General features: G+C 48.4%; 1 protein-coding gene across 4 annotated transcripts in view; it reads right to left on the minus strand.

The window, feature by feature from the left end:
• Positions 1 to 14,589, minus strand: part of DDHD2 (DDHD domain containing 2) — a 252,721-nt gene that overhangs the window by 149,001 nt on the left and 89,131 nt on the right. For all 4 annotated transcript variants that reach the window (XM_063931530.1, XM_063931529.1, XM_063931532.1 and 1 more), the window contains 4 exons: positions 14,214 to 14,422; positions 12,472 to 12,542; positions 6,166 to 6,288; positions 5,966 to 6,061 (listed from right to left, as the gene is read on the minus strand). In XM_063931530.1, coding sequence (XP_063787600.1) covers positions 5,966 to 6,061; positions 6,166 to 6,288; positions 12,472 to 12,542; positions 14,214 to 14,422 — 499 coding nt within the window. The remainder of the gene's footprint in view (positions 1 to 5,965; positions 6,062 to 6,165; positions 6,289 to 12,471; positions 12,543 to 14,213; positions 14,423 to 14,589) is intronic.

The following is a 14,589-nucleotide window of genomic DNA, read 5'->3' on the forward strand; positions in this document are numbered from 1 at the left end:
CTTCTGCCCTAGCAGCTAAATATGCAAAATCTTGTTGTAGTAGCTGAGTGTTCTGCACATTAGCAGTGATCTGTGATGACATATCTACATCATCGTTTTAAGAGACCCTAACCAGTAGGGCTCTGGACCCTCTACTCCAGCCCCTTCACTAGTTTGTGAAGACTGACTGCATTGTTCACATGAAACAGTCAGTAGATAATGGAGAGAATCTGGTGTGACATACACTGCACAATGTGAGAGGAGACATAGAGAGATGGACACCAGCACACCCTGAGCTGCACAGCCCCAGTGAGGCTGTTAGCCCACTATATTACAGTAAACACTAACAATTTCTGTCCGCTTGCAGAATGCCATTGTAAATGGCTTTTAATTCCAGAATGTTTATGTGCAGACAAGCTTCCTGGCTTGACCATTTTCCCTGAAAATTTCTCCCCTGTGTGACTGCTCCCCAGCCTCGGAGACTTACATCTGTGGTCACCAGGATCCAATCCTGAATCCCGAACCTGCGTCCCTCCAGAAGGTGAGAACTGTGCAGCCACCACAGAAGGGAGATCCTGGTCCTGGAAGATAGGAATATTTTCCGGTGCATGTCCAGGTGAGACCCGGACAACTTGTCCAGCAGGTCCCACTGAAACACCCTGGCATGGAACCTGCCATACTGAATGGCCTCGTAGGCCACCACCATCTTCCCCAGGAACCGAGTGCATTGAAGAATCAACACTCTTGACGGTTTCAGAATCTGTTTTACCATGTTATGTATTTCCAGAGCCTTTTCCACTGGAAGAAAAACTCTCTGTAATTCTGTATACAGAATCATACCCAGGAACGACAGCCGTGTCGTTGGATCCAACTGTGATTTTGGCAAATTTAGGAGCCAACCATGTTGTTGTAGAATCGTCAGTGAAAGGGCAACATTCTTCAACAATTGCTCCTTGGACCTCGCCTTTATGAGGAGATCGTCCAAGTGCGGGATAATTGTGATTCCCTGCTTGCGCAGGAGAACCATCATTTCCGCCATTACCTTGGTGAAAATCCTCGGAGCCGTGGATAGACCAAACGGCAACGTCTGAAATTGGTAATGACAATCCTGCACCGCAAATCTCAGGTAAGCCTGATGTGGAGGATATATGGGAACGTGTAAGTAGGCATCTTTTATGTCGACCGACACCATAAAATCGCCCTCCTCCAGACTGGAGATCACTGCTCGGAGAGATTCCATCTTGAATTTGAATCTTTTTTTAGAAAGAAATTGAGAGATTTTAGGTTCAGAAACGGTCTGACCGAGCCATCCGGCTTCGGTACCACGAACAGACTCGAATAAAATCCCTCCCCCTGTTGTGACGGGGGTACCGTGACAATGACTTGATTTTGACACAGCTTTAGTATCGCAGCGCATACCACCTCTCTTTCTGGAAGAGAAACTGGCAAGGCCGATTTGAAAAATCGGTGAGGGGGCATGTCCTGAAACTCCAATTTGTACCCTTGGTCTACTATTTCTAATATCCAAGGATCCAGGTCCGAGTGCACCCAGACCTGACTGAAGAGCCTCAGACGTGCCCCCACTGGTGCGGACTCCCGCAGTGGAGCCCCAGCGTCATGCGCTGGATTTGGTAGAAGCTGGAGAGGACTTCTGCTCTTGGGAACTTGCCACAGCCGGTGACCTTTTTCCCCTTCCTCTACCTCTCGCAGCAAGGAAGGAGGAGCCTCGTCCTTTCTTGTATTTATTGGGCCGAAAGGACTGCATCTGGTAGTGGGGCGTTTTCTTCTGTTGTGCCTCAACATAAGGTAAAAATTACGACTTACCCGCGGTAGCCGTAGATACCAGGTCAGTGAGGCCGTCACCAAACAAGACACTACCGTTAAACGGTAACGACTCCATCGCATTCTTAGAGTCAGCATCAGCATTCCATTGATGAATCCACAATGCTCTCCTTGCAGTGACTGCCATGGCATTGGCCCTTGATCCCAAAAGGCCAATATCCCTTACAGCTTCTTTTAAATATGCTGCAGCGTCCCTGATATGACCTAGGGTCAAAAGCACATTATCCCTGTCTAGGGTATCTATCTCAGATGACAAGTTATCTGCCCACTTTTCAATAGCGCTACTCACCCATGCCGAAGCAACGGCAGGCCTGAGTAGCGAACCCGTAGTGACATAAATGGATTTTTGTCTATTTTCCTGTTTACGATCCGCAGGATCCTTTAGGGCTGCCGTGTCAGGAGACGGAAGCTCCACCTTTGTGGATAGACGCGATAAAGCTTGGTCTACCGTGGGGGTTGACTCCCACTTTTTCCTGTCCCCAAAAGGAAACGGATATGCCACTGGAATTCTTTTGGGAACCTGTATCTTCTTGTCAGGATTTTCCCAAGCCTTTTCAAAAAGAGCTTTCAGTTCATGTGAGGGAGGAAACGTTACCTCAGGTTTATTTCCTTTATACATACAGACCCTAGTATCAGGGACAGCAGGGTCCTCCGTTATATGCAACACTTCTTTTATTGCCACATCATGTACTGAATGCTCTTAGCCAGTTTAGGATCTAATCTGGCATCACTATAGTCGACACTGGAATCAGAGTCCGTGTCGGTATCTGTATCTGCTATCTGGGTAAAAGCACATTTCTGTGACCCCGAAGGGGTCTGAGCTTGTGACAATGCATCCTCCATGGATTTTCTCCATGTCTGGTTCTTAGACTCAGATTTATCAAACCTCTTAGACAACCGAGTCACATTTGCATTCAGAACACTCAACATATTTACCCAATCGTCCGTCGGCGGTGCCGACACGGTCACTCTCATTCTTTTCTGTCCCCACTCCAGCCTCCTCCTGGGAAGAGCAATCAGCCTCAGACATGTCGACACCCACAACCACACTGGGGCTATAGGAGACAGACCCACAACAAAGCCTGTTAGAGAGACACAGAGAGAGTTCTGCCAGCTCACAACCCAGCGCCTATCCAGGTACTGAAGCGAGTAAAAAAGACTGCCCAGACCTGTTAGCGCTTTATATTACATATCAATTAGCACCAAATCACTTGTGCCCCCCCCCCCCCCCCGTTTTGCACCCTGTTACTTGCACAGCAGTGTGGAGGTCAGGGCAAGCGTCTCTGAAGAGAAAATAACGCTGGTCAGAGCTGTGTGGGCTAAGCTCCGCCCACTACATGGCGCGCTTCAGTCCCGCTTAAATTTATATTTATACTGGCGGGGCACCTTCTGCCGTCACGGAAGTCTTCTGATCTTCTCATACTCACCCGGGTTCCGTCTTCCGGCTCTGTGAGGGGGATGACGGCGCGGCTCCGGGAACAAGCAGCTAGGCGCACCAAGTGATCGAACCCTCTGGAGCTAATGGTGTCCAGTAGCCTAAAAAGCAGAGCCTTTGAACTCAGAGAAGTAGGTCTGCTTCTCTCCCCTCAGTCCCACGGTGCAGGGAGCCTGTTGCTAGCAGGTCTCCCTGAAAATAATAAACCTAACAAAAGTTTTTTTCAGAGAAACTCAGGAGAGCTCCTTAGTGTGTGACCAGTCTCTCTGGGCACAGAATCTAACTGGAGTCTGGAGGAGGGGCATAGAGGGAGGAGCCAGTTCACACCCATTTCAAGTCTTAAAGTGCCCATGTCTCCTGCGGATCCAGTCTATGCCCCATGGTTCTTGAAGCATCCCCAGCATCCTCTAGGACGTATGAGAAAGTAGCAGTGGATTTCTTTTTTACATTAAAATAAGATTCCTCATCCACCTCCGCCACCCTGTCAGGAATGTGCGGGACTTCTCTAATAGCTTCTATCAGGGCCTGTATTCCTTGTGACAGGGCTGCATCCCCCCCACATGAGTCCACTTCACCCTCCTCCGAGTCTGTCATCATCAGTGTCAGTCTGCAGGATTTGGGCCAGAGTACGCTTTTGTGGACAAATAGCAGGGGTCTGAGATGCTGGTATAGGAACTGAAACTCTAGTCATCAGGTCCTCCACAGAGGATAATTTATTAGAAATATGTGAAATCATCCCTTTAAGGGAATCCAACCATGCGGGCTCAAACCCACTAGCCTGAGAATTTGTACTATCCTGGGTACACTGTAGTGAATCCCCCAGGGAAGACAAACACACTGCTGTGCAGGAAACACACTCCCTTCACATGGTATGTGAAGGGACACACACACCCACCCACCCACCCACAGTAAAGGTGAAAGCACAGTTAACCCACACAGAGCCCACAGGGAAACACAGAGAAGATGAAGCCAGCCACACCGCGGCCTTTATGCTAAAGCCAAGCTCAGCTGGGTTGCAAACTAAGCTCCTTAATAGGGCTTAGTATTCTAACACCGCTCCCCCCCTTACTATGACCCCGTGGTACCGCTGAGGAAACTTGGAGTCTTTGTGGAGGAGCTGCGCTTCCCTCCAAGTCCTGTCAATGTGAGCTGCAGAGGGAAAATGGTGCTGGGAGCTGCTGGATCCCCCATAATGGTGCGCGGTCTTACCGGTTTTATTATATTGGCTGAGGTGTCTGAGAAGCTCAACAGCGGGTTAGAACCCCTGTAAGCTGTTTGGCAGTGTAGGGTAATGTTAAAAAGCTCAGCTCGCCCCTCACAGCGGAAACACACACACATACAGCATGTTATGTTATACTGAGCCTGAAGACGCATCCTACATGTCAGTGCTGCGCTCCATACCCTGATGCCGCCATTACAGCCAGCGACCCGCTAACCGGGACGCCGGCCACCTACTCATCACTCTTCTTACTTATGGCTCTGTTAGGGGTGGCAGCGTGCTGCGGGACTGTACGCTCGCCGTGGTGGGGCTTGTGAATAGGTCCCTCAGGAGCTCAGTGTCCTGCCAGCGGGGAACGGGACCATTAACCCTATAAGAGGTTGGGCCGTCCCCCCACCCCTAAGTCCCACAAAGCAGACAGGTTGGTGCCAACCAGCCCTGTCTGAAAACAACAAACAGAAAATAAATGCAGAAAACTTTTCAGGAGCTTCCCTAAGTGTGACCGGCTCCTCCGGGTACATTTTCTAAACTGAGTCTGGTGGGAGGGGCATAGAGGGAGGAGCCAGCCCACACTATTGATTTCTTGAAGTGCACAAGGCTCATGGTGGACCCATCTATACCCCATGGTACTAATGTGGACCCCAGTATCCTCTAGGACGTAGGAGAGAAAAAAGCTATGGAACCACTGTCCTACAAAATTACATTCAGACACTTTAGCGACAGAAGAAAAGTGATAACACATAGCAGGTGAGTGCCGGAGTTGAGCAAATGATCCTATTATTGTCAATACAAAGGGTGGTTCCCTCTCAGAACCCAGCAGAGCCAACAAATACAGAATGATCAATTTTCTGAAGCGCACCTCGTCGGGATCCTGGGATTTTGGCCTAAAATTGTCAGGATTTCAATCCTGGGATTGGAGCTACCAATCCTGGGATTTCAGGATTAGTGCATGAAGTTTATTTTATTTTTTAATGCAGGGCGGCGCAGCACTAGATCAGACACTGCCCGTCTCCCCTTACCCCCAGCTGTGCGCAGCGTGACATGACGTCAGCGGTCACGCTGCGCAGCCCAACACCAGCCACACTCAACAACTGTCACTCAGCAAGCCCAGCGTGCACAGCAACAACTGGTTCATGTGTGACAGTCTGCTTGGTGGGGGCAGCTCCTGGTATCATCAAAGAAGGAGTCAGCCCAGGCAGTCGCAGAGAGGAGCACAAACGGAGGCCAGTACTCGTAGGGAATGGGTAGGTGGGGGGCGAAAGAGTTATAAGGACTGAGGGGTTGAGAGAGATAAGGACTGAGGGATGGTAAGGAGGATGGAGTGCAGCCACTGAGTCCTGCTACTGCCTGCCAGTGCCACCATCAACTCAATCCCAGGATCCTGGGATTGAGCGTTTTTCAATTCCAATACCGGGATTGAAAAAAACGGCCCAGGATTGGCCTCCCTAAGCATAACCACACTCAACAAGGTGTTAATCGGACAGACTTACCTTTAGATGCCCTCTGTGTTTTACATAGTTGAGGATTTTCTTCCGTGGCCCCAAAGGGATTCCTAGACCCTTCAAGTCCTGATCTGTGCACATAACCTGTAGCCAAACACAAAACACATCCAGCGCTGAATATGACCATGCAGTCCTGCAACAGGAGCATGCGGAACATCATTATATGCTAGAAATAAAGCCATGTTTACCAGAGTATCGATGTCCATCATTTCTTTCTCAAACACACTGATCAGGTCAGTCAGCTCCAACTCCTCTAGAACCTTTTGCAGTGTGTGTCTGGGTGTCTGAGGTCCTGCACTGCGCACTGAAGCCTGCAACAAAGTTATTTCACAATTCAACTTTGCGAGGTGAAGAGGTGCTCAACCTTTTAGCATCCACAGCTTAGGACCACTTAAAATAAGAATTTACTCACCGGTAATTCTATTTCTCATAGTCCATAGTGGATGCTGGGGACTCCGTAAGGACCATGGGGATTAGCGGCTCCGCAGGAGACTGGGCACAACTATAAAGAAAGCTTTTAGACTACTGGTGTGCACTGGCTCCTCCCACTAATACCCTCCTCCAGACCTCAGTTAGGATACTGTGCACGGAAGAGCTGACACAATTAGGAAGGATTTTGAATCCCGGGTAAGACTCATACCAGCCACACCAATCACACCGTATAACTCGTGATACAATACCCAGTTAACAGCATGATAACAACTGAACCTCTCAACAGATAGCTCAACAATAACCCTTTAGTTAAGCAATAACTATATACAAGTATTGCAGACAATCCGCACTTGGGATGGGCGTCCAGCATCCACTACGGACTATGAGAAATAGAATTACCGGTGAGTAAATTCTTATTTTCTCTAACGTCCTAAGTGGATGCTGGGGACTCCGTAAGGACCATGGGGATTATACCAAAGCTCCCAAATGGGCGGGAGAGTGCGGATGACTCTGCAGCACCGAATGAGAGAACTCAAGGTCCTCCTCAGCCAGGGTATCAAATTTGTAGAATTTAGCAAACGTGTTTGCCCCTGACCAAGTAGCAGCTCGGCAAAGTTGAAGAGCCGAGACCCCTCGGGCAGCCGCCCAAGAAGAGCCCACTTTCCTCGTGGAATGGGCTTTTACTGATTTAGGATGCGGCAGTCCAGCCGCAGAATGTGCAAGCTGAATCGTACTACAGATCCAGCGAGCAATAGTCTGCTTAGAAGCAGGTGCACCCAACTTGTTGGGCGCATACAGGATAAAAAGCGAGTCAGTCTTCCTGACTCCAGCTGTCCTGGAACCATACATTTTTAGGGCCCTGACTACATACAACAACTTGGAAGCCTCCAAGTCATTCGTAGCCGCAGGCACCACGATAGGTTGGTTCAGATGAAAAGCGGATACCACTTTGGGGAGAAACTGGGGACGAGTCCTCAATTCTGCCCTATCCATATGAAAAATCAGATAAGGGCTTTTACATGACAAAGCCGCCAATTCTGAAACACGCCTGGCCGAAGCCAAGGCCAACAACATGACCACTATCCACGTGAGATATTTTAAATCCACGGTTTTCAGTGGCTCAAACCAATGTGACTTTAGGAAATCCAACACCACGTTGAGATCCCAAGGTGCCACTGGAGGCACAAAAGGGGGCTGAATATGCAGCACTCCCTTAACAAAAGTCTGAACTTCAGGTAGTGAAGCCAATTCTCTCTGGAAGAAGATCGATAGAGACGAAATCTGGACCTTAATGGAACCCAATTTAAGGCCCATAGTCACCCCTGACTGTAGGAAGTGCAGGAACCGGCCCAGCTGAAATTCTTCCATTGGGGCCTTCCTGGCCTCACACCACGCAACATATTTTCGCCATATGCGGTGATAATGGTTCGCGGTTACTTCTTTCCTAGCTTTTATCAGCGTAGGAATGACTTCCTCCGGAATGCCCTTTTCCTTCAGGATCCGGTGTTCAACCGCCATGCCGTCAAACGCAGCCGCGGTAAGTCTTGGAACAGACAGGGCCCCTGCTGCAGCAGGTCCTGTCTGAGCGGTAGAGGCCATGGGTCCTCTGACATCATTTCTCGAAGTTCCGGATACCACGCTCTTCTTGGCCAATCCGGAACAATGAGTATAGTTCTTACTCCTCTTCTCCTTATTATCCTCAGTACCTTTGGTATGAGAAGAAGAGGAGGGAACACATAAACCGATCGGTACACCCACGGTGTTACCAGAGCGTCCACAGCTATCGCCTGCGGGTCTCTTGACCTGGCACAATATTTTTCTAGCTTTTTGTTTAGGCGGGACGCCATCATGTCCACCTGTGGTTTTTCCCACTGGTTTACAATCATTTGAAAGACTTCTGGATGAAGTCCCCACTCTCCCGGGTGGAGGTCGTGCCTGCTGAGGAAGTCTGCTTCCCAGTTGTCCACTCCCGGAATGAACACTGCTGACAGTGCTAACACGTGATTTTCCGCCCATCGGAGAATCCTTGTGGCTTCTGCCATCGCCGTCCTGCTTCTCGTGCTGCCCTGTCGATTTACATGGGCGACTGCCGTGATGTTGTCTGACTGGATCAGTACCGGCTGGTTTTGAAGCAGGGGTTTTGCCTGACTTAGGGCATTGTAAATGGCCCTTAGTTCCAGAATATTTATGTGCAGGGAAGTCTCCTGACTTGACCATATTCCTTGGAAGTTTCTTCCCTGTGTGACTGCTCCCCAGCATCGAAGGCTGGCATCCGTGGTCACCAGGACCCAGTCCTGTATGCCGAATCTGCGGCCCTCTTGAAGATGAGCACTCTGCAGCCACCACAGCAGAGACACCCTTGTCCTTGGAGACAGGGTTATCAGACGATGCATCTGAAGATGCGATCCGGACCACTTGTCCAACAGGTCCCACTGAAAGGTTCTTGCATGAAACCTGCCGAATGGAATCGATTCGTAGGAAGCTACCATTTTTCCCAGGATCCGCGTGCAGTGATGCACCGACACCTGTTTTGGTTTTAGGAGGCCTCTGACTAGAGATGACAGCTCCTTGGCCTTCTCCTCCGGGAGAAACACTTTTCTCTGTTCTGTGTCCAGAACCATCCCTAGGAACAGCAGGCGTGTCGTAGGGACCAGCTGTGACTTTGGAATGTTTAGAATCCAGCCGTGCTGTTGTAGCACTTCCCGAGATAGTGCTACCCCTACCAACAACTGCTCTCTGGACCTCGCCTTTATCAGGAGATCGTCCAAGTACGGGATAATTAAAACTCCCTTCCTTCGAAGGAGTATCATCATTTCCGCCATTACCTTGGTAAAGACCCTCGGAGCCGTGGAGAGACCGAACGGCAACGTCTGGAATTGGTAATGACAATCTTGTACCACAAACCTGAGGTACTCCTGGTGAGGATCGTAAATGGGGACATGTAGGTAAGCATCCTTGATGTCCAGCGATACCATGTAATCTCCCTCGTCCAGGCTTGCAATAACCGCCCTGAGCGATTCCATCTTGAACTTACATTTTTTGATATATGTGTTCAAGGATTTCAAATTTAAAATGGGTCTCACCGAACTGTCCGGTTTCGGTACCCCAAACATTGTGGAATAGTAACCCCTTCCTTGTTGAAGTAGGGGCACCTTTACTATCACTTGTTGTGAATACAGCTTTTGAATTGCCTGTAACACTGCCTCCCTGCCTGAGGGAGTGGTTGGCAAGGCAGATTTGAGGAAACGGCGGGGGGGGGAGACGTCTCGAATTCCAGTTTGTACCCCTGAGATACTATTTGAAGGATCCAGGGATCCACCCGTGAGCGAGCCCACTGATTGCTGAAATGCTTGAGACGGGCCCCCACCGTACCTGGCTCTGCCTGTGGAGCCCCAGCATCATGCTGTGGACTTAGAGGAAGCGGGGAGGACTTTTGCTCCTGGGAACTGGGTGTATGCTGCAGCTTTTTCCCTCTACCTCTGCCTCTGGGCAGAAAGGACGCGCCTTTAACCCGCTTGCCCCTATTGGGCCGAAAGGACTGTACCTGATAATACGGTGCTTTCTTTGGTTGTGAGGGAACATGGGGCAAAAATGTAGACTTCCCAGCTGTTGCTGTGGAAACGAGGTCCGAGAGACCATCCCCGAACAATTCCTCACCCTTATAAGGCAGAACTTCCATGTGTCGTTTGGAATCTGCATCACCTGTCCACTGCCGAGTCCATAACCCTCTCCTGGCAGAAATGGACATAGCACTAATTTTGGATGCCAGCCGGCAAATATCCCTCTGTGCATCCCTCATGTATAAAAGTGCGTCTTTTATATGCTCTACGTTCAGCAAAATAGTGTCCCTGTCTATGGTATCTATATTTTCTGACAGGGAATCTGACCACGCAGCAGCAGCGCTGCACATCAAGGCTGAAGCTATAGCCGGTCTCAGTATCACACCTGTGTGTGTATATATAGATTTCAGGATAGCCTCCTGCTTTCTATCAGCAGATTCCTTCAGGGCGGCCGTATCCGGAGACGGTAGTGCCACCTTTTTCGACAAGCGTGTGAGCGCTTTATCCACCCTAGGGGATGTTTCCCAGCGTGACCTATCCTCTGGCGGGAAAGGGTACGCCATTAGTAACCTCTTAGAAATTACCATCTTTTTATCAGGGGAAGCCCACACTTCTTCACACACTTCGTTTAACTCTTCAGATGGAGGAAAAGCTACTGGTAGTTTTTTCTCTCCAAACATTATACCCTTTTTTGTGGTACCGGGGTTAACATCAGAAATGTGCAACACATTTTTCATTGCCTCAATCATGTAACGTGTGGCCCTACTGGAAGTTACATTAGTCTCTTCGTCGTCGACACTGGAGTCAGTATCCGTGTCGACATCTGTGTCAACCATCTGAGGTAGCGGGCGTTTTAGAGCCCCTGATGGTTTTTGAGACGCCTGGGCAGGCACAGGCTGAGAAGCCGGCTGTCCCACATTAGGTATGTCGTCAAACCTTTTATGTAAGGAGTCGACACTATCACGTAATTCCTTCCACAGCACCATCCACTCAGGTGTCGACCCCACAGGGGGTGACATCACATTTACAGGCATCTGCTCCGCCTCCACATAAGCCTCCTCATCAAACATGTCGACACAGCCGTACCGACACACCGCAAACACACAGGGAATGCTCTGACAGAGGACAGGACCCCACAAAGCCCTTTGGGGAGACAGAGAGAGAGTATGCCAGCACACACCAGAGCGCTATATAACACTGGGATCCCACTATCAATGAGTGATTTCCCTATAGCTGCTTTTTTATATATATTACATATATATATATCTATACTGCGCCTAAATTTAGTGCCCGCCCTCTCTCTTTTACCCTTCTGTAGTATTCTCAGACTGCAGGGGAGAGCCAGGGAGCTTCCTTCCAGCGGAACTGTGAGGGGAAAATGGCGCCAGTGTGCTGAGGGAGAAGCCCCGCCCCCTTTTCGGCGGACTTTCTCCCGCTTTTTCTGTGATACTGGCAGGGGTGATTTTACATCTATATAGCCTCTGGGACTATATATGATGTATATTTTGCCAGCCAAGGTGTTATTTATTGCCCTCAGGGCGCCCCCCCCCCCAGCGCCCTGCACCCATCAGTGACCGAAGTATGAGGTGTACATGAGGAGCAATGGCGCACAGCTGCAGTGCTGTGCGCTACCTTAATGAAGACTGAAGTCTTCTGCCGCCGATTTTCCGGACCTTCTTCGTGCTTCTGGCTCTGTAAGGGGGACGGCGGCGCGGCTCCGGGAACGAACACCAAGGTCGGGTCCTGCGGTCGATCCCTCTGGAGCTAATGGTGTCCAGTAGCCTAAGAAGCCCAAACTACCACCTGTTAGGTAGGTTCGCTTCTTCTCCCCTTAGTCCCTCGCTGCAGTGAGTCTGTTGCCAGCAGATCTCACTGAAAATAAAAAACCTAAATATACTTTTTTTCTAGGTGCTCAGGAGAGCCCCTAGTGTGCATCCAGCTCGGCCGGGCACAAGAATCTAACTGAGGTCTGGAGGAGGGTCTTAGTGGGAGGAGCCAGTGCACACCAGTAGTCTAAAAGCTTTCTTTATAGTTGTGCCCAGTCTCCTACGGAGCCGCTAATCCCCATGGTCCTTACGGAGTCCCCAGCATCCACTTAGGACGTTAGAGAAAAGTAAGGTTTCCCCCCGTAACTAGCAGATCATTGAGAGAATTATGTAACCGTATTACCCTGATGCAGACTTCTGATTCTCAAATTTCCCCATAGGCTTAGTGCTTGTTTTCAAGCAGATTTAAACGGTCTAGTTCCACAGCTTCACCCACCCATGCGCTGGATAGCAAGAGGTGAGTGATAACACACATCTAACACAAGTCATTTCAGTAGTCTGCTGCTAATCTGAGTCCTGCTGTGATGCCATAATACAGAAGTGCAATCACAAAAGCTCTAATACGGTGTGACTCTAGTTGGATGCAAGTTAGTGGAAGGGACAGATTTTGGAAAAATTATAAAAGTAGTGACTATTCCAATTTAACATACATATAAAATAAAGCAATGAAAATTACCTTTGCTCTTATGTGAATACTTAGTGTGGGATCAACCTGGTTAGTGAGTAGATCAAACAGAATGAGAGATCCTAGAGAAGAGACACTGTTACATTATTGAGTTTTTTTTGGGGGGGGATTTTTTAAAAGTCAACAAACATTTAGTACATTATATGCAATGAAAGGTAGAATCTGATAGGTTGCTATAGGCAACTTCTACACTTGAGTCTTTCATTTAATTCCTCCAAGCCAATCTTAATTGGTGGTATGCACAGCTCTCTCCATTTAATGCAGGGTGACTAGTTACACTGTATATGTTCAATGGGAATGAAAGGAAGACATGTTTGGTTGGGTGGTAGTGAATTGGTCCAAACGGTAGAGAGGGACATGTTGTTTGAATACCTAAAAAGCACGTTACATAGTAGACACTGGCGTTTCTATAATGGGTGCAGTGTGTGCGGTGCACACTGGCTCCTGAGTCCAGAGGGGGCCCCCACCGCACACGTTGCACTCATTTTTAAAATACTCACCCCTCTGAAGTCCAGCGCCGGCATCCGCAGTGCTGTTAGAACACAGTGAAAATGGCTCAGCGGCCATTTTCACTGAATTCTGCGCATGCGCAGTAGAGAAATCTCAGGGAAAATGGCAGCCTCGCTCAGACTCTACAGTGCTCCGGGCAGAGAGGAGGGGGCCCGAACGGAGGAGGCTGAACACGGGCCTCCTCCGCTCTTAAAACACCCCTGATAGTGGCAGCTGTCTCAAATCCAGTGAGAAAACCAAATGACAGAAATTCCAGGAGGGAAGACAGAATATACCAAAAATATAATCCTGAGAGAGCGGTTAGAGGAAAGGCCAAGCTGGGAAGTCCCAAATAGTAATACAGAATGTTACTCTAGGAAGCAGCTTCAGAAGCATGGTCAAAGAGTTTCAAGAAGACACTATAAAGTCAAACTATGCTATTTTTGCCTTTAAAATAATTGCTGAAATTCCTGCTGTAAAATTACCAATCATTAACAAATGGCTATTCATCAGTTTTACCCAGCTGTTTCGATGGGGCCAAAGCTAGATGTAATTTGTATGAAGTGGGAGGCCAGGTGAGGCCCTCCCAATTTAAGTGATCAAGGTACAATTAGTGGGAACCTTTGCTTGTAAATGTCCATAATATTTTCTGAGAACCTAAGGATCCAAAGGCAGCTCTAATAATGAAAGCAGATTTAAGATGGGAAAGGGGCTGTCATCCAATGGGGAGCCAGCTATAATTTGAAGCCATGTATAAGCTCCTCTGGGATATGGTACATTATGAAAGTTGACTGACAGAGAGCAAGAGCACATTAGACAGGATGGATTCATTTCAAGAATTGATTTTGACTCATCAAAATACAAGAAATACAAAATTCCACAAAATGCCCCTGGCAAGCAGCCAAAATCAAGCAGGTTGTGGAGTAAATAAAATTAATTTCATTATACCCATCACTGGCGTATATATACACTATGTTCCAGACTAGAGAACTTTGTTTAATATCTATTAACATGAGTTATTTATGTATGATTATTTTGCTTAGCAGATATGAAATGGCCACACCATTACCAACTGTGGATGAACACAATGCTATTTATCTCCAAAAACCACAATAGGAAAAAAAGTTTTTAGCAAAACATCAGTTGATATACATCCATCTCCCAAAAGAACAGAAAGTCACACTAGAAGACCACCGATAAACCAATTATTGGTCACTTTCCATTTTCTATTAAAATTGACCCACCAAGGCTGTGTCCGGTTACTGAGACATGTCCTTTGAACGTGGGGTTTCTCTCCATGAAAAGTCGGTGGATGCGATTCATTTCCCCACACACTGTGTTTACAATGGTTTGGCAGTAGGTGGGACTATTGTAGAAGAAGAGGTCCAACAGAGTCTCATTGGTGAACTGACGCAGGCGACCGATGCTGGGCAGGGTTATTCTCTGGATGTCACTGGAAAATCAGAGTTAACCTTTGAGTAGTTTTAAGCAGCATTGGGGGTAATTCAGAGTTGATCGCAGCAGCAAATGTGTTAGCAGTTGGGCAAAACCATGTGCACTGCAGGGGGGGCAGATATAACATTTGCAGAGAGAGTTAGATTTGGGTGGGTTATTTTGTTT

This window comes from Pseudophryne corroboree, chromosome 6, assembly GCF_028390025.1.
Source record: "Pseudophryne corroboree isolate aPseCor3 chromosome 6, aPseCor3.hap2, whole genome shotgun sequence".
In the NCBI taxonomy this organism is placed as follows: Eukaryota; Metazoa; Chordata; class Amphibia; order Anura; family Myobatrachidae; genus Pseudophryne; species Pseudophryne corroboree.